General features: G+C 40.5%; 1 protein-coding gene across 1 annotated transcript; it reads right to left on the bottom strand.

Moving 5' to 3' along the window:
- Positions 1 to 7905: 7905 nt before the first annotated feature.
- On the bottom strand, positions 7906 to 18018 carry LOC118781852 (G1/S-specific cyclin-D1-like). The gene is made up of 5 exons (XM_036534968.1): positions 17675 to 18018; positions 16047 to 16262; positions 15433 to 15592; positions 12422 to 12570; positions 7906 to 10018 (listed from the first exon to the last, which is right to left on the bottom strand). Exons 1-5 carry the CDS (start codon positions 17870 to 17872, stop codon positions 9860 to 9862), a joined length of 882 nt encoding a protein of 293 aa, XP_036390861.1. The 5' UTR covers positions 17873 to 18018; the 3' UTR covers positions 7906 to 9859.
- Between the last annotated feature and the right edge of the window lie 2566 nt (positions 18019 to 20584).

The raw sequence follows: 20584 nt of genomic DNA, 5'->3' as shown, positions 1-20584 counted from the left end.
GTCCATATTCTCCTAACAATGTCCCCTGGGGAGTCCTGGACTTCAAATTCAGTTGGAGAAATGAATGAATCATTTAAGTTAAAATGTTGTTCCCATGATTCACTGTAATAGTGCATTTGGGCTTGGAGATGAATGGTTTGATGAAAAAAAATCAGGAAAATATTTGAAAACAAAACAATTTTATCAACCAGGCCATAGTCATGCTCACAGGTGTATTGATGTTATGTGAACATGATTATTACTATAAGTATTTGAAATCTATGATTTCATATTTCAGGTCTTACGTCATTCTTAACATTATCATATATAATTAACTAATTGATATCACTTCAATTAGAATGTGAAGTGTGAAAGTGTGAATGAGGCACTGTAGACAAGAATTAATCCCTGTCCAGCTATCAACCCCCCACTGTTCTACTAAAGATAACTACTGACTTCCATCTGAAGAACTGGGCCCAGGCCTGCGCCCATAGTATTCAGTCTTCATTTAGCTAAAACTGATACTCCAGTTAAGTTCCCAATACAGTTGTTTTGATGGTTTGGCTTCAAGTTTGGAAGTTGTTGATGATTCAGAACTATGTGACAATCTACTATCTCAGTGAGACTGTACATTTGGACTTGTGACTGTTTCTACAGAAATGTGGGATGCTTTGGTTAATCTGGGGAGAGGAAGGTAATGACTGTTTCCACAAAGTTTTAAATGAGATACTCAATGCATATTGCAAACTTGCACTGGAACTGGACATAATAGAATTTATCTTCATCGGAAAGAATATGTTCCATAATTTTGAGTGGAACCAGTTTGATTCCCAGAGAACCAGCCATTTGCTCTAGTTTGGTATCCAAACTACAGTGGAGACACTAAAGACTTTGGATGTCTTTGCTACTGAAGCGACTGTCTAAAAATGTGTCCAGTACAAACAAAGTTAAAGGTAGGAAATATTTTGATGAATTTTTTTTTTTTTTTTTTTGCAGTAGTATTGCTTTAACTTGTCCTAGGACAAGTAAAACCCAAACCTACCACAGACAAACATACACACAGAGGCTGTCTTTGGAATCAGGAAGGGAGTCTCCATTAGATGGCAATCAGCCCCTTCTCTTGGTCCCTCTGTGGGCTCTTTGGTTATAACAATAGTATCGGGGGCGCAAGGAGGGCAGCCGGGCCGCCAGGGCTGCTTGCTGGTTTTGTTCCTCTGCCGGACGGCTGCCTTTCACTAGGGCATGGATCAAAATTCAGTGGCACTCAGCAGGCAGGGGGCTAACAGCTGGCTTATACACCCTGCAGCAGGTGAGCACCGGGAAGACAGATAACACCATGATCTTCCCGGAAGGCCCCGTCAAACATGCACCTTGACCAGCGTGTCACTGGGCACAGCCTGCCTTCACCATGTAAGTGCTGCTCAGAACAGCCACCTGGAGGAAGTCTGGAGATCGGAGCAAAATGATGGAGTAGAGCAAGGATGCTTCAGTATTTAAGGCTGACTCGTAGTAGCAGCCAGCGCTGAGAGACAACTGGCATTTTAATGTAAGATGGCAGTTTGATTTTGAAAGCTATTGCTAGTGTGCAAAGGTCCTGAAAGCTTTGAAATGTACATTAAGAAAGACATGTGGGATTGTGCTTTTAAGCTGCTTCCACTTTCTAATTGCTTTGGGTTAGGTACACCAAAAGGCAAGTTTGCCAATATCCCCACTTCTGTATTTCAAGCTGTCTCAGCTTGTGCACTTCCTCTTTCCTAGCAGATGCTCGGTTTCTGATGTTACCATTTCGCCACACTCTAGCTCTGTGTTCACATGTCCAAAAAGATGGGAACATGACCTTCAAAGCTGTTAAAGACTTTTTCTCACTACTTCTATGTTTGTTTATTCTTTGGACAGCTTCAGAACTGATTGTGTAAGGAAGACTAAAGACACCTATTCATATTTGTTCCTTTTTCTTTTCACCACCATTGTTGAAACTTGTTTCTTTGTCTCATGACACAATTTCCTGGTTGTGTTCCTTGTTGCATATCCCATCATTTTAGGAAGGATGCTGCTTAAAGAGTTCAACAGCCATCTTGGCCAAGGTCTTTCATACTTCATTTACGTAATTTTGATTTTCTGACAGTGAAAGTACCACAGCCTGAAATCAGAACATATGCATGACACTATATGGTGCATGAGGGTAGAAATGCTTTTAAAGTGAATTTCTTTTGATGGTCACAATGATGAACAATGAAACTGGACTAGTGAGAGCCAGGTGTAAATTGAACAACCTATTCAGACCCCAGCCCCCTCCACCTCCACTCAGCACACAGTGCACCTTTCTATTTCAAGCTGTAAACATCAGCAGTGTCTAAGGATCGCTTCCTCTCTTGGTTCACTTTTATACAGGCTCCAGTCCCCCTCATAAAGGAGGAAAATGATCCGGAGGCTGAAATATTCTGTGACTAATTCAAAATACAGTTGAAGAGGGAGAGGGAAAGGGAAAGGGAGAGAGAGAGTAAGTAGAGAGCAGAGCGAGCGAGGGACTGGGAAAAAAGGCTGAGTGAGTCTCTTTGGTTTCTTTTCAGCCTGGGATCCGGGGGTTGGTAAATGTGCAGGAATTTCAGAAGCAGGTGGTGAGTGGTGACATAAAAAAAAACAGCAAATGCTGCCGCCAGGCACCCCACACTGCAGCCCCCAAAAACACTCTCCATTGAACAGTGGAGGATCCTGGACTGCCCTAACAACCTGCCCCCACCTGACAAAGTTACATGAGCAATTTGCTTTTCAGTGCAAACAAACCAAACAGGCTGCAATGGTGAAAGCAACCTGATTAACCAGAGGCACATGGATGGGCCTGTGCATGGTACAAACCGCTTAGATGAAAAGGGTATTGAATAAAGTTGAATACCGGTGCTCTTGGGTGACTGGCAATTTATCTTTGACTGATGCCACATGTGAGGGTACTGTGAAGAAGGGAAAGTGGAGACTCTAACCAGGTTTGGAGGCTTCTGGCGAAGCTGGGGGTTGTAAAGATAAAAGGATGCAATTCCGATCTTCATGGAAAAGTCTTCTTTATTTACAGGAATGACAATTGTCAGACATACATGAAACACACTCTGGGTTCTGTGGAGTCAATCTGAAACCCAAGCACTCAGTGAAAGCATTCTTTATACTGATATAGAGCTTTGATCAGGATCGACAATAATTAGTGTACAGGTGGTGAAATACAGGAGGTCTGGTAATTAGATTATTTTCCCTAGCAAGAACATCTCTTAATCACCCATCACTGGTGTCTTTAGAAGTATCAATTGCCGCAATGGCCAGCTGCGGCCAAAGTGACAACTGAAGTCCGTGAGCAGAACTGTGGTTACAATAAGGCCATCTAGACAAATGAATACAGGTATTTGCATAGCTTAAGTGAGAGGATCTGTGCTATCTTATGCTGCACTGAGTGAGCTGGTTTAGGGATCTGGACCAAAATCTTACAGGGTTTAACTACACTCTGAAAGTGGCACATCTCAAAGTACTCCTCTTTCTTCTCCATCTCTTCATCCTTCATTTTGAGCAATGTTGACCCTTCCCCCAAAACTGCAAGCTCTGAGATGTCAAAATGTGAGGACTCTGAGTTCCTTCCCTTTTGCCTGGTACTGTATTCTGACAGTTTTTGAAAATCATGTTTTTGTTGCAGATGGCTCAAGAACTGCATAATTGCAATGAATGAGGATATGAACCAGGAAAACATACAGTTTATTGAAGTCTACAAGCTAAGACTAATACAACCAATCATTTCAATCATAACTACCATGTTGTGGTGAGAACTAAAATTCTTTTCAGTGGCAATTTTGCACAATGACTTAAAACTAAAACCTTTGAACATCATATTTACATTACATTACGTTACATGAATTTAGCAGACGCTCTTATCCAGAATGACTTCCATTGCAATAGAATATGAATATCATATTTTCAGTGAATCCATATGGTAAGGTACATCGTAAAGATGTTAAAGGTATGAGAGAATTAAAATGTTAGTACATTCTATTCACAAATAACAGTAATAATACTGCTATTACTGTTAACTATCTATAGCAGACTGAAATATTTACAGATGGCTTCACTCTTAAAATGAGTTTGTGATTATACCTACTGCCAGTAATACAGTCATATTTTCAACATACATTAACATTATAATGGGTAGTTACTTTAATTCTGATACTGTTTGAGGAGTTTCATGCCATTCAGACATGTCATGACAATGTACAGATATGTTTCACAAACATATTTGCTGAACTGTTGTCAACTGGAAACCATAGCCTGAAGTAAGACAACCTGTACACATATAAAGTTTTCAAAGGTGGAATGTATTTCACACAATACAGTACAAGAACTCTTAGTGTTACAAGATTAGCATTCTTTTGGTATTCCCTCAAATAAAGTTAGCAGTCTAGACTGTCAGCACACAACTCAGTAAACAAGCAATTCACACCAATACCATGTTATTGGTATTGGCCGATTTCAGTACTAACAGACATTTGCAGAAATACATCATAAAGTATTTTAATACAGAAAGCAAAATATCCCTGTTACATGTATCCCTTCGGTTAATGCCTGCACTTACACTCTTGCGTACACACAATAACACTGACAGAGGTAAAACTGATGATGATGCTTGGCATTTGCATGGTGTGTGAAACAATTTGAAAGTACTGGGTCATTAAACACGTTACGCATTCATAATCCATAATAGTAAACATCACTGAAAATACTTGTCCACATCAGTGAAGATTGCATCATCTTCGCACCAGCATATCTCTTGAAATATACTGATCAGAAAAGTGGCATGGTGTAAACAACACAAAGTTTGTAAAAAAAAAAGTAATCTATTTTGAATGTTTTTATGAATTAACTCTGTCCCCCCTGAATTCACTGTTACTTAGCACATCTGAGTTGACATGCCATTTAGCATGTGACATACAATTAAGAGTTTAAAAGCCTTAGTATGAGGTACAGGATCAACTAAGCTGTCTCAGACACACAACATAATATGGATTTTATCTGGTTACCATAGACATAGTAATATTATTTTCCATGGATTTGTTGATACAGATGCTTAACAGACAAATTGGTATTATTTGGTCTGAACTGTTATTTTACAATTTTACAACCGATCATAAATAAACTAGACAAAAAAGCCTTCCTGTTTGAGAGATACTGCAATCTGACTTTGGACAGCTGGGACACTTGTAAATCCTACATTACCTTATGATTTCACCATTGGGCAATAAATGATAATACATGCAAAGCTGTTCACTGTGTTTTGTAGATGAGAGGTAGAGGTGAGAGGCAGCCAATCAACCAAATTCTGAAGGACCACAGTATGTGTAGATTGTTCTTTTAAGTAAGCCCTTCACCTCTTGTTCTGGTTAGCCACTCTCAAGACCAAAGCAGGGTAACATCCCTTTAAATATTATTTTTGTTGGAGGAGACATGAATTGTTTTGGTTAATGGTTGTACAATTTTGGTTGTACAATGACCATGCTAGACTAGTGCTGAGGAACCCTGCAGTCCAGATTTCATTTTAGATTTTGTGATGTTGTGCATACAGCCATGGAGCCGCAGCTCCTAATGGTAATCTTCACCCCACTCCAACCAGAAACAGTTTAGCAGGTCCTGGAAGCCAGAGTGGCTGTGTATCAGTGGGGCTCCCCTTGCCCCCTTGTCCCATTGTCCACTGTTTGTCCAGCTCACGTTCTTGGTCTGTGGGAACGGATTAGGGTTTCATAGGTTTTTTTTTTTTTTTTTACAGAAACCCCTGATCAAAGGAATTCCTTGCATAACAAAACAGTGTATACTATGACACATGCATACATGCTTGCACCCAAAGCCACTAACACCATTCACACACAGCACCACAGTAAACAAGAAAGCTTGGGTGAATTGCAACCATGCCTTAACTTATGCGTCATCTTTGTCAGTGTCGGAACATTGGTGGTAGTGCCTGGAAACCTGCTTCGTGAATGAAATCCACAATTAAAGATGGAAATGTTGCTCAGTTATAATGAGATTCGACTAATGGCTTTATTACTTGTGAACCATGTAGGTAGATCTTTGTTCTCAGCTACAATGCTCAGTTTGAGATATTACTCATAACATTTCACATTCTGCTCACGTTGATCTATGACAAATTCTTATGCCTCATATATTAAGGTGACAGTGATAAAAGAAACAATGTATGGAAACACAGCAGTGGAGACAGAAAAGTTCAAAAATCGTATCTTTAATTCTAGTTCAGGTTGATGCTTTAAACATGTCTAATAGGTCTGTCGGTAAAGATTGTGCATTCCAGACCAGCGACAGTAATAAAAACAGAAAACAACATCACAAAACAGATGTTTTAGAATTGTCTCCATTTTGTATCGGGCCTTTAGTCGGCCTTTGGCCTTAAGAAAAAACACTGCCCTGGAACAATACCACAGAGCTTCCAGGGCTCCAAGAGGGATAACCCTCAGTTACAAGACACATGGTGGACCATATTTATTTTTTATTTATTATTTGTGCCTGTGACCACCAGCTTTCCAATTCAGTACCCCCTGGGATATTTTGATGAAAAGGGGACACACTTCCATACTTTCAGTGAGGACAATAACCTGCCTGCCAGTCTCTTTTTCTCTTTCACACACACAGGGTGTCTAATGCTGTCACAGTATATCAGTGACACTAAAATTCCTGTGTCAGCTTTCACGGACTCAGGGGTTTTGACAATGGGGTATTTTTCTTTTCTGAGGTAACAAACATTCCTGATACTGGACAGAAAATACAATATTCAGTCCTCCTGGGTCCTGGGTTTGCCAGTAGCTTTGCGAGCAGCATAAGAGCTGCACAATTCAACACACTCCGCCCTGTTTCCCTCTTCCCCCTCCAACAAATACGAATAGCAGCAACAAGTCTATGGCTAAGTGGAAATACTACAGGCTAAGGACAATTCTTTGACCGCTGGTGGAAGGTTTTTTCTGTCATCAGAGAAAGGACTGAGACTATTGTGTATGCAAACCCTGTCCATTATGCAGAGATCTCCCTCAGCAAAGACCCATCAAGCAACGACTGTGACATTCCAGAATAGGTAGGAGACAAAAAAAGTCGTGTTCTTGATCATATCTACTTAGAATTTATTGCGTAGTAAATACACTTGATTAAAAATGCCACGTCTGGCCATTCACGTTTAAGACAAGACGACTTCAGGTACATTTTAATCAGAACTGTGTTAACTTACTACCAGGAAACATGCTATGGCTTTATAAGTAGACATGGCATTTACAAATCTCATCATATCTGCTTTCAATTTGTACAAAAGCTTTATAAATATATAAAAGTGGGCCATCAATGGCCTAATAGGGGGAATACAGTCTCTTTCAATGAAACAGCTTAAAACTCAAAGAGTTAAATATTCAGGTTCATTATGGCACCAGTTTCAATCAACGCTCTCTACTCGCTCCCTGCAGGACCCATTCGGATAATGATAAATGCATTTCAATTTGCAGTTTAAAACAGACCTATCAAGGCTCTGGAAAGACAAACAAAATAAAATAGAATTCAAAATAAAAGTAACAACCCAGACTAAATTAACAATAAATCTTGACTGTTGCATGAGGTAATGTAAAAAAAAACAGGAATTTTGTCTATTTTCTTTTTTTTTTTCCTTTTTTGGAATAGCGCAGAAATCACATTAAGTAAAAACTGATCACATAAAAAAAACTACAAAAATAACAAAGATGTCAATAATATCATAATTTTCTATGAGAAAATTAAACCCTATTACATGGCAGTATATTGACATTGTAATAAAAAATGATCACAAAAATAGCAGCAAAATACTTAGATAAGAGAAAAAAGCATTGTTTTTCTTTTTTGATTTTCATTTTAAAGTCATCATACTTTGCTGGGAATTCCTCCATAGCAGCTCAATAAGAGGAGTGTGCACTCCGATTCTTGTTTTTTTTTCTTTTCCTTTCTGTACAATCAACACCTTGATTCGGCAGTTTCTCACTTACATCAAGCCATCACCTCCTCCTCCCTCAACAAACTTCAATTTATTTTCCCTCTATCTTCATCCTCCACCACTCAAAACACGCAAAATACATCTTCGAGTTTGTGCAAAAATCTTCAAATAGCCACTAAAGTTTTAAGTTTGAGGGTTGGGCATTACGTCTGAAAAATACTTTTTTCTTTTTCCACCTTTTCTCAAGGACACCAATTCTATACAACAATTTAATGATGGTGTTTCTATGGTGTTTCTTGTGCATTGTCAATTACCTTTCTTGGTAGGGCACGTTGACTTGAATGGAGCTGTTTTGCATTTAAAAACACTATAACAAACCAGTTTGTTAGCAATCATGCACTTGGCAGGTTTAAATAATCATAAAGAAAGACTAGGTATTCTTTCATAGTCCATACTGGCCTCGAGAAGAGATTCTTTGCAATAAATAGTCCTTAGTCTTTAACATAACTATAAATTACATACGTTAGTGTTTCAAATGCTTCAGATGCAATTCAAGCGATAGGAAGTACAACGCTGACTTGTGTAATCAGGTGCACTTACAGTATACACCATAAAGGCCCCATTTCTGAGCATAGCCCCTTGGTCTGTCCTTTCAAACTAGGAGGGAATAAAAGTGGTGAATCCAACAGTAAAGTTGGACAAACACATTCACCTAAATATGTATCCCCACAATGGCCACACTGTTTATAGATAACACCATAGTTAAAGACACCTGCTCTGCAGTTCAGATACAAGTCAGCCATTATTTCTAAACCATTCCATTTTGTTTGTAAATGTCCAACATGGTTTTCAAAAGAGTCAGTAATGCTTAATTGACTGAAAGTGCTTTTAAATGGAATGGTTTTAGAAAGTAAGACAGAGCAATTGAAAAAAAAACTAGACTGTGGATTGGCATGGGGGGCTTTATAAGGATTTGAGTTAAAGATCAGCTTATTGTTTTGTAGCTAGCTGCTGTATAATGTACATTTATATTAATAACAAAAAATGCATTAGCATTTCTGCCCATATTTGTAAGCTGCATCTGAATGAGTAGTTAGCTCGTCTCATATAGGCAGTGTTAATGATTACGCCTTACAAGCCAAAAGCTCCAGCAATCCACAGCCTTCTACGGAATAACATAGAATATTGTATGCTAAACAAAAATACACTGTATGGTTACATTATCTGTTTCCAAAGAGAAGAGGATAAAGACTAAGGACACTGAATTAAAAAGTCTAGACAGCAATGTAATAAAGTGACTAAACGTGTAAGCAAGCAGATACACACAAGCCTAGACTGCAAAACAGCGGGATTTTGAAGTATAATAATATGCTTAAGGAAACAAACAAACAAACAAAAAGCCTCTTCTTTTCAGACAGTTTTACATAGTTAACAAAACTGACATCAGACACCTCCACAGATAATCTGCTATACCTACATTTCTTTTTTTTCCCAAAAATTTGTAGGCACAAACAATCTGTAGAATATTAAAAAAACTAATTGTCTGGTATAAATGTCTATTTTTGTGGCATGCCTTTGTAAGTTGCATGATTACAACTTGCTCTTTTTCAATAAAGTTTTTGTTTTATGCTTTAAAACATTTTGGACTTTTTTTACTATCATTTTGCCAGACAAAAGGAAGAGAGTGTAAAGATGGTCGCAAAGAGAAGCTAAGCGTTTATCCCTTCTTGTGTGCTGGGCGTCCTAACGAGACGTCACGTCGTGCTGTTGACCAGCATGCGTGGGTGCGCGAGTGTGAGAGCAGGTATGTTGGGCAGGCTGCCCGGCGCTGCACTTCCTCTTTCCATAGCCCTCTCTGTGGCCTCTATAGCTGGGCAAATGTCACGCTGGACCACCCTCTCATATGTTCACATCCCTCACATCTGTGGGAGTACAGGAGAGGTCCACCTCCTCCTCAATGGTTTTTGTTTCCGAGGAGATGGCATGGTGTTGCTGTGCCTGTCGTAGGCTGGTCTCCAGCAAGGATTCAATCTGTTCTTGACATGCTCTAAGACAGTCCTATTGGGAAGGACAGAGGCAGAGAGAGAGAGAGAGAAAGAAATTTAGTACAATGATTTCAACTTTCAACATGGTGCTATTGCCTCTTGTATAAGATCTCTTCTATAAGAATCTTCCAACATCAAAGCGTCATCATTAATAGTCATGTTTTGGCTACCAGGTTCCCAGTTTTTATGAGATTTTGAGACTGAATTTATCACAAGGGTGTGAAGTTTTATTGAGTGGTAAATTTTGTGACAATTGGATCCTGATGAACTTTAGGGTGGTCATGGCCAGCCAAGAGCATTGCCTTTTGGTAACTGTCCATAGGGCTGAAGCCAGGGGCAAACATTGCAAATATTCTCAAGAACAATATAGCCCTCCACCATGAGGGAACCCCAATCAAACCATCAGCCATAACATAGCCTCCTCACATTTATTTCAATACAAGTGAGGGGGTCACTGTTCCCATGATGCATCATGGCGTACTACTACCCCGGTGTATAACCCAGCCACTTTGCTCTGCCACATGCGATGGGGCTAGGAGTGTGGGGCAAGCAGTGTGGTGTCAACTGCGGCTGCTTTTGGATTAGCATTACGGGCAACCCGGTGCAGTGACACTGATGTCCTCCCCCCAGCCGCCGACATCTCCCTGACCCCTGCCAGGCCCCAGTCCCCACTGCCACCGGTCGGTGGGGAGCGGCCCTTTAGAGGTGTTAGAATCCGCATGACTGGCATTGAATAGGGGCCTCCTGCAGAAAAGGCCACATTCTTTCAGGCCAGATTCAAAGTGGACACAATTCGCTGGCTTCTCATTAAGAGCTCCTGTTCCTTACTTTGCATTTTGCTCTGACACCATGATCATTAAATGAGTACTGATAAGCCCCTGCGCTGAAATGCTTGTGACCACTAATACCAACATCAATGCCAAACTGGAGATCATTTTATGCCTCAACATATTTCTGCCAATGATAACCTCTCAAGGGCACTTTTCTAGTATGACATAACTGTATTATGATTGGATAATGCTGGTAATATATAGACCAGTGCTTTTCACTCTGCTATCTGTGACTGGGCCATAGGAGGAACAATAGCAGCACGGTCAGATGCTGTGCCCCTGAGTGGGAGGGTTGGAGGATTAGGAGGAAGACAATATGCCATGAAAGGCCAGAAACCCAATCTGGTCCGACAAATTCTTGGCCTCAAAACAATGGAAGGTAAAGCAATTCAGTCTGTGTAGGATAAGAGGCACAGATCTATTCAGGCAGGGAAAGGATTGCCCTTGGGGCCTAATTCTAATTATTTAGGTTCTAATTACCTGGGATCAAAGAACAAACAGGAAATTGGAGCCACACCAGTGTGAAAATAAGGCTGAAAAATGTATTCACATACCAATTATTTAAACCTTTTCTGTGTAACCCCACAGTTTAAAACATTCTGAGAATGTCCTCTCAAAGAATGACTATTAAAAATTCTTTGGAAATTTTACTCTATTTACTCTACATTTTTAAAATATGCATCTATGTTGAGTATGTCCCTACTGATATTTGCAATACTATTCCTATTTTGCAGTCTATAAACAATATACAGAAAAAAGACTTTTGTGACAATCCCTGACATGCACTGATGCACATTCCTCCCCCCTCCTTCCCATTAGAGACATTATTCAGGGGTGCCCCCCTCTCCTGACACACTATCTTAAACAACTTTGATGAACAAGCAATTGCCCCGTCACCATGACTAAACTGCATTCACTCTGGGAGTTTCCCTTTGCTTCTTTGTGGCTTTTCCCGTGGACCCCACAAGAACCTGCTCCCCACCCCCCCTATCCCCCCCATCCCCCAGGGGAGGGTGGACAAAGGACTGAGGTGTCACCATGCTTTTTATGTGTCATTCTCTCTTGGGTGTCTGAACCAGAGCCTGGGCCTGCTGGCCACCTCTCCTGCCCCTGTTGACCATGGGATGGGGGGGTTATGACCTGGCTACCTGCCCGCCCTCATCTCATATACCCCCACTCCCCTGCTTCCTGGCCCTGGCTGGCCTTAAAAAAAACAATGGCTCCCCAAGTACTCCTGGGCAGCTTTTCAGCTGAAAGCGACCACCACATAATAAAAGCAGATTAGATCATTACGGAGCAATGAATAAAACGCCTACAACACATTAAGGTGGCTGCCAGGGTGGGCTGGACAAGGGTCAGGGGAACTGCGAGGGCCTGTTTGCCACCTTTATCTGAAGCTTGTTAGCTTCCTTTGGGCCTGCAGTACATGATGCTGGCAGCATTTTTGCCAGGGTGCGCCCACAAACCTGGTTAACTGTGAACAATTGGCCACTGGTGTGCGTACCTACAGTACGCCTTAGCATGCGTGTGTCATGTGGTGAGGCGAAAGACAAGCTGTTTGTCTGCGTTGCCATTCCAACACATACCGGGTCACTCTTGATGACTTGTGACAGGAAGTCAGTGAGGTTCTGGGACAGCAGCATGCTGTCGGTGCTCCTGAGATGCAGCCCCTGGACAGCTGCCGCCACGCTGCCAGCCGCAATCATGGAGGGTGGGTTTGCGATGAACTTGACATCTGAAGGGGGGGGGGGGTGAGACAGAGCACAGGTTAAGGCCTTGTGACCAAATATGCGGAGCAATATTCCCAGCAGAGCAGGGAAGTGCTGAGTATGGACAACAAGGGAGCAGTCAATTTGGGCTGAAACAAAAGCAAGGGGGACAGAAATGTCAATGGGCAATTCTCTCCTCGTTCACTGCTTTCCAACCTGGCAACGTGGACACGGGGGTTGGGAGGGGGTCGTATAATGTAGCATGGCTAAATAATGATGAGGTCGGGAGGACTGTGGAACAATCAGGGACATTCTGAAGCGACACCATGCTGACAAGTGGCAGCGTGCCCTGCTGCTGGGGAGCTGTGCTGTAGGTCCCGCTCTGGCTAGTCCCACCCCACCACTCAGACCTTCCCCTCCTCTTCTCTCAAGCACCCTGCTGCACGTGTGCATATATGCGCATACACACACACACACACACACACACACTCATATGCCCACACAAGAGTGTACCCTTAAATATGGACAGCTTTACACACAAGCAACAGTTGATTCGACTTGCTTTTATATTTACACACAACCAATGCTACTCCAAGAAAATCCACTTTTGACTCTCTATCTGATATGCTCCAAAGGAAGACACCCTCAGGACGACAACACCCCCCCCCCCCCAACCTTGCACCCACACTCGCACCCTTGTCTAGGTCTGAACTACTATTTAAATCCATCTGAGTTCCTGTTCAGAAACAACATGTCTGACTTCCTTTTTAAGTGCAAAGAGGGAATAATAAATATAGCCTGCAGTGCTCCCACAACCCTACAGGATCGTTGGCCAGAGGAACCACACACAAATGCCGTAGCCAGGGTCTATTGTGAAAAACAATGCAGATTTATTTACCGTGCTGGCCATTAATTTCAGCATATTAATTAGGGGGCCCTCCAAGCCTGTAATTGGATGCTGCTTCTCCCCAAAGTAAAAGAGTGTGGCATCATTGTCAGCTCCCATTGCCTCATCTTGCACTATTGAGAGTCCAGAAAGAAGGAAGAGTGCGGTGAGATGAATCAGACCTGACACTGGCACAAAGGCAAAGGAGGCCCCATTCATTAATACCCATATCCCTACTAACCTATCCTCGACTCCATCCAAAAAAGAGGAATAAACAGACGCAGTGCCTTGGAGAAAAGCAGGAATTCCAGCCACCCTGAAGGGAAGACAAAGCAAGGAAACCTCTGCCTTTGCAAAAAAAAAGAGGAGGAAAAAAGAGTCATCTCCTCTCCTCCCCAAATTAAGGAGATGGGAGGTGGGGTCATTGTGGCCTGCAAATATTTCATTGAGGCAAATCAAACTGACTTATATAAATTATTGGGCAGACTGAGGATGCAACATGTTAGAACAAGCCAAATACCTTTGCCGGGGCTTACTCAACACACAAGACATTACAGGAAGTTTGGCATGCTTCTCTTTTCTCTCTCCCTTTTGAAAATTCTCTGTCCAGTTTTCCATTCTCTAATATGACTGGTCTTAATTTGTGCTGCTGCACTCATAATTAAAAGCTTCAGTTCCACTTTGTAGCAGCTTTTGGCCTTCATTAGACTTCAGGTTTTCTTCCGGTATCCCTCTTCATTTCAGATGCTGCCCTGTCTCAAGCTGGACGCTTTCTCTCTGAGCCACCAACGATGGCTGGTGGTGCCATGCTAGAATGCATTCACTCCACTCAATTAAGCGCTATCTTCAAACAGCACCACAAGTAAAGTTTCCCCCTGACCAAGCACAACACAAAAGAGCTTCCTTCGAGCAAATCCACTTCTGTAAAAGTGGAGGTGGGGGGCGGGGGGGGGTGGCATTCAAAGACTGCAAAGCAGGAATTCTCATTAATATCACCTTGAGTGAAGCTGCTATTGCTTCCAGAAGCCAGGCTTCCATTCAGAGTGGTTTTGCCGAGGCTTAATGGACGCTTAGTTGCTGGGGATGGGGGGACACAGAACAGCACTGTAGCTGTTCTTCTTAATGCCTTTTTCCTGCTGCAGCAGCATATGGTCAAGTCTGTGCTGTAGCCTGATAGGGACTTGGAGTGCAGTGCATCCACTATAGCAAATACATTAATGTGTGCCCCTCTCTCCGTCAAGGCTAACAAGGGGCGGTGGGTGATAACACCCGGGTAAGATACTCTTTAACTGTTCATATGCATACCTCTTACAGCTAGATCAGCTCCCCGAGCACTTTCTGCCACAGATGGAATTGTACAAATGCCTGAGAGTTTGCTCACAGCCTTTCTCTATCCCCTCCCATTCAGGGCAATGGATCAAGGCTGGTGGTGATGGAACACTTTGGTATCACTACTGTGACTGTCCAAGGAAAAACACAACAACAGATACACACAGGCTTTGGTTGTTGTTTTTTTAAATGAAGTAAAGTGAACATGACTTTAACTGTAGTGCCACTGTCAAGCAGACACCTAAAAAACATACCATCATCTCTGATCTTAGAACTTTATGATTCCCACTGCACGTCTCCACTCTGTTTCATAACCTCTTTGATTTATCAGCAGAAATTCCAGCCCAGACGTAGTCCAAACCACTTCCACAATGACACCAGAGTGTCATATAAAAATCAAAATAACAACCATCACACCAGTTCTAAACAACTGTGAGGTTTCGCTTAGGCAAACATACAACAATTAAGAAAAGCAAAATAAAAATTACAGTGAAATGAAGACTGTAGCCTTTTAGTAGCAGCTGGCAATCGCTTACCTTTCAGCACCTTTTCAGTAATCCACATTTACATTTCAAAGAAAAACCACATCACCCTATCGCCTGGGCCAGCCAGACTCTCCAGTGCACCAGGGGGCAGCAAAGTGAGTAGATACCGTGAGGATTCCCATGCGTACCTGTTGCACAAAGAGCCACGAACGTCTGGGCGTGCTTACGGAGAAGCTGCTTGGTGTCTTGGTTGATTGGCAGTTTGGAAAGGAAATGTTCAATGAAATCATGGGGAGTTACAGACGCTAGATCCCATTTCAGTTTATTCAATGCCAGTAGTTCCATTTGCTGTGGAGGAAACAAAATAACAAGCGTAACGTTAGCCGCAACCAGTTTAGTAATTCGTTCCGTTAGTAAGTCCTTGGTCATGTCAACCACCGCTAGAGGGAGATGTCGCTCTATAAATGTCAGTACATCCCCTATATAATAACCCTTGCATTAGCAGCAATAAATTGAAATTAAATAAATTAAAGCTTTCTACAACTTCTCCATTGTTTCTTTCTAAAGATTTACATGGACAATTTCAATAAATTATATGCAATCGTTTTACATGACCGTTCCTACCATTTGTGTTAATGCATGTCTGTGTCTTGGGGTAACACAAGAGAGGTAACATGAGATATGCATCATATAAGACACATGTGCGCATTGCAATGTAAATATTCAGCAGTTAAATATAACTGTCTGTAACATCTACATGTGTCACGTTTATGAAGAACATAATTTACTCAAGTCAATTTACCAATAATTCACTTTGTCGTATGGAATTGTCGGTGTATATGCACAACTTCTCAGCTGTCAGTGGGATCGTTTCCTTCATTTTAGAAGCCAAAAACATGCAAGTAGCTCCCAGTAACTGCAATCTGGTTTTCTTTGTCGGTTCCACAGACAAAAATCTGTCCAAATAATTCATAGCCAAAGGAAATACTTCCTCTTCGCATTTCTGCTCCTCACAGACCTATAATCAAATAGAAAATACAATTAGGGTATGTATCATATAAAATACTGCACATGCATGAATTCGGTTTACCAAACTTAATCTAAAAAGGAAGCGAAATCAGAATAGTGTCTAAATGTTTTGCAATTCTTAACGTCAAGCTACATTTCTTTTAACAGTTGTCTTCCTCTTTAAGAACAGCACATACATCTTCTGATTACCAGCCAGTGTTACTTATAAAAATGTCGATACAAATGCAATTTTGCAAGACTACAACTGCTACAGTAGTAGCAAAAAAATGCAAAAAAAAAATGTCAAAAAAGTTTTTTTGTTATATTTTTCAGTCATTTCTTCGCAGGCACAAAGGTGGCGTCCAATGCAAGATTCGAAGAATTTTGTAGTTCGTCATCTTTTCAAAAAATATTTTTAAATATTTTAAAATTGGTACAACCTCCAATAATTGCACGAAAAAGTTTTTTGACATATACTGTATTGGATCTGAGCAAAAAAACCCAATACAAACGTCAATAATGAATGAAAAGAACTAAAATGATTAGACACCGCTTATTCGAAAGGAGCATGCGACATTTATCCCTCGTTGTAATACGCAACTTCAAAAATTAATAGAAAATAGACGCAAAAATGAAATATTAACAAAAAACCCATGTAAATCTTCCAAAATGTATATACTTTCAGAATATATACTTTTCATTACATTCATGCCAAGATATTAGATATTATTTATCATATTTTAGAAGCGACCTTTAGAAACCGAACAGCTGAACTGCAGTTGTTGAGCTGTGAGAAAACTTTACGGTCAGAAATTAACCGTTTTCTTTTACAGATCGATTCTAAATTATACGAATGACATACACACGTAGTAAATGATGTTTATATCCCATTCGTGTCAATAATCTAATTACTACAGAATTTTTACGATATTAACTACTTTACCGGACAAGAACAAAGATGGCGCATATTACTGGCACGAGTTGCACTGCATACGTGTACATTGATATTAATTTAAAATAAATTAAAATTAAATATTTTTTTCAGGTCCCAGGCTTAGATAATAAACGAAAGCTTAAAGTTCAGCTACTGTGTAAGACAGACGTAAGAATGAATACGGCAAACCATGGTGTGCAACCTAAAATAAATATTATAGCAGTTCTAAGAGTATAATGTCGCATAAAAGTAAAGATAAGTCAAGATTATCATAAATATTGACATAACAGGACAGCACATAAAGCAAACATACGTGGCACAAAATGAATCTAGAAAAGCTTAACATCACATCAGAAAAAAGACCTTATTTACAATACATTAAAATGGGTCCAAAGGGCATAGTAAAATGTCTGCACACAAAATCTTAAAACTAAACCCAAGTTGCTCTGACTAGTTTAATTCTTTAAAAGCAACAACAACACACAAACCTCTAGCATCCATGTGGCAACAATTTTCCTCATGTAAGGCACAATTTCTTTCTGAACACATTTGAAGTAGTTTGCAGAGGGAAGGTAATTGTCTTCCGCCTTGAGCATTGTCTGTAGCACCCTGTCATTGAGCAGGTTGGCATCTTGGTAAGCTCTCCTGATCGTCTCAGCCTCGCAGCACAGTAGCTGGTGTTCCATGTCTTTAAGGTTGCTTGAGCTTTGGGCTTTCGAAGGACTCGGAAGGAGAGCTTTTCCGTGGATGCTGCTTGCTACTGCTGTGCAAGTCCTCTGGAGGCTCCAAACCTTCGCTCTCCCCAACAAAACTCCCCTTTAGTTCTCTGTGCAATGACGTTACTGTTGTTAAGGAGAGATCAAAGCGCAGTGAGCATGAGGGAGAGAGAGAGAGAGAGAGAGTGAGCGAGAGAGAGAGGCCACAGTGGGGAGGGTAAATCTTAAAGCGCAACCTCACACAAGTTTCTAGTCATTATCGCGAATGGTCCTTTTCTCCTGGTGGCGGTCGAGCTGAGGGGGGCGGGGGGCCGGGGGGGTTGATGTATGTAGTGATGAGGGGGCGGTATAATAGACACATTCACAAAATTGTCTCTTAGAAGAAACGTATTTTTATTACCGCTCACTGCCACCCATACCCAACACAATATGTCTCTGCATGCACGTGTGTGGATCTGTACTGTGCGTATATAGAGGAAGGACGTTGACATGCTTATGAACCCACACTCTTTAAATATATCGCCACCTAACTATAATGGCAATCTACTCACAATGTACTCATTTTGGTATATTTCTTCAACACATGTGCTTTATATCAGTTCTTCACGTTTGACATACAGCTCCTCAAACAACCTACATAAACCAAATAAGCCAACAACTCCCCATGCTATTCATTCAAAAAATGATATATTTAAACTCATACATATACCTCTCTCTCTCTCACACACACACACACACACACACACACACACACACTAATCAATGCATATGCAGCTGCACACTGCTCTGTATATAGCCCTAGATAGTGACGTTTTTAAAATGATCTTAAACTACTACTACTACTGCTGCTAATAGTAATAATACTAACAGCAACAATGATAATGTCGAACAAGTAATAATAGGGTTGCAGGAGAAATTCCTCATGCACTGAACTGCACTTTCGCAACAAGAAGTGCAGAGCGACCTTCTTTCTACGTGGGGCAATACAGGATAATCTAAGTGGCTAAAAAAGTTGGCAAAAAATTTCAAGGGAATGACTCCAGCCCCCTCTGCCCCAAATGGGAGGAAACTAAACAGGAGTATAATAGCATAAACCAATGGGGGAAACTTCTGTTACCAGGCAGAATTGAAGCAGGAACTCAACTACACTTCTGAACGGTCCTCAACTAAGGGAACGTTGAAAAATTTGTACAAGGAGTTACAAGTGAAAAATCCTCCTGGAACCACATTATAGCGACTGCATACTGTAACAGTGCCTCAGCAGCATTTAATAACTATGAACATTGACGTATTCATTTATTTTTTGAAAATCAAACAACAACTTAATATGCAAGTTCACATGTTCCTACTCTGGTGAAGAATAGTCCCATTATCCCTGGAAATATCAAAACAAGAATGAAGCCGTGTTATACCACTGCAGATTTGAACATTTGAAATGGTTAGGATGATTACTATTTATATCATATTAATAGTAATGGTGAAAAATGCATTAATTCATGAGTCTTTTTTCCCCCAATTTATCCGATTAACTATATATTTAAAGCATCCTAATCATACACCATTTAGTACAATCACGGATTGTACAATTTTTCTTAATTGTGTTTTATGTGGGGACAGTATTGAGCAATGGAAATAAGGATAACTCCTTGGACAAAATTACCAAACAGTTCACTCTTCGTTGAAAGCATGGTTGAAATAAATAGGCTACATATTATCAAACTAATTAATTGAAATGTATCACCTGAATTAAATATATAGCCTTAAAATTGCCTTTAAGTGATAGCGTTTGCAGCGATTATTTGCTGCTAAATTGAAAAATTATTTTTGTAGGAAATTCTATACGAGGATACATTTAATAATTCCAATACAGAGTTGAACTAAAATTACTCAATGCAAAATGGAAATATTAATCTAACGTCTGACATCCAGTTTGACATTTCAGTATTTAAAATGATGGAGGGATATATGTATATCTAGCCTGGTGGATCTTTTTGGTATCTGAACCTTATGAAAAGAAGCTACGTAGCCGTACTTCAGTTTGGCTCCCTGTCACTTTAAAAGCTGCTGTCGCATGAGCATAAATTGGAGTCTTGTGCATTCCTTACATTCCTATCTCTACCATGTTAACATGAGTTTTGTGTACCGTAAAACTCATAGAAAAACGCAAACGTAGAGACTGCAGCTGCCCACTGGAAATGCGTTTTTTAAACAACAGGAATGGAAAATGGAAAATATAACCGCAATGCAAACATAGGCAAGCTATATCCCACAATTATGCCGTTTTTTTTTTTTGTACATTATGTTTCATGCTTTAAAACGTGTTTAAACTAGTCACGTTCTATTCATAGTTGCAAAATTCACAAACATCTGCGAACCGTCCTTTGCCATTTATATATTTTATTTCGCGTTCACAGGGAAAGACTAAAGTGCATTTACCGCGTACATTGAAATGGTACTTATAGATAATATTGTTGCTTTTTAAACAAAACATGCCATAATGAATAACTATATCCTGTTTTCATTTACATATATTTAACAAAATCTCTAACGATTACGTAAACACTGTAGATGCCAAATATAGGTGTGGCAAACCAATTATTACAATTGTAATTGTTGTCATAAATATGCCCATATCTGACACAGAAAAAGCCATCTGTTTCTGTAAAAAAAGTAAAATACATT

This window comes from Megalops cyprinoides, chromosome 8 (genome assembly GCF_013368585.1).
Source record: "Megalops cyprinoides isolate fMegCyp1 chromosome 8, fMegCyp1.pri, whole genome shotgun sequence".
Lineage (NCBI taxonomy): Eukaryota > Metazoa > Chordata > Actinopteri > Elopiformes > Megalopidae > Megalops > Megalops cyprinoides.
This window is presented reverse-complemented; position numbering and strand designations above follow the sequence as displayed.

What these genes read in the sequence shown, in the direction of transcription:
- LOC118781852 (XM_036534968.1), bottom strand. Translation starts at nt 17,872, where the DNA reads ATGGAACACCAGCTACTGTGCTGCGAGGCTGAGACGATCAGGAGAGCT. An exon ending in TTGCCACATGGATGCTAGAG is followed by an intron (nt 16,263 to 17,674) that starts GTTTGTGTGTTG and finishes ATTTGATTATAG; the next exon opens with GTCTGTGAGGAGCAGAAATG. An exon ending in AAGTCATCAAGAGTGACCCG is followed by an intron (nt 10,019 to 12,421) that starts GTATGTGTTGGA and finishes CCTTCCCAATAG; the next exon opens with GACTGTCTTAGAGCATGTCA.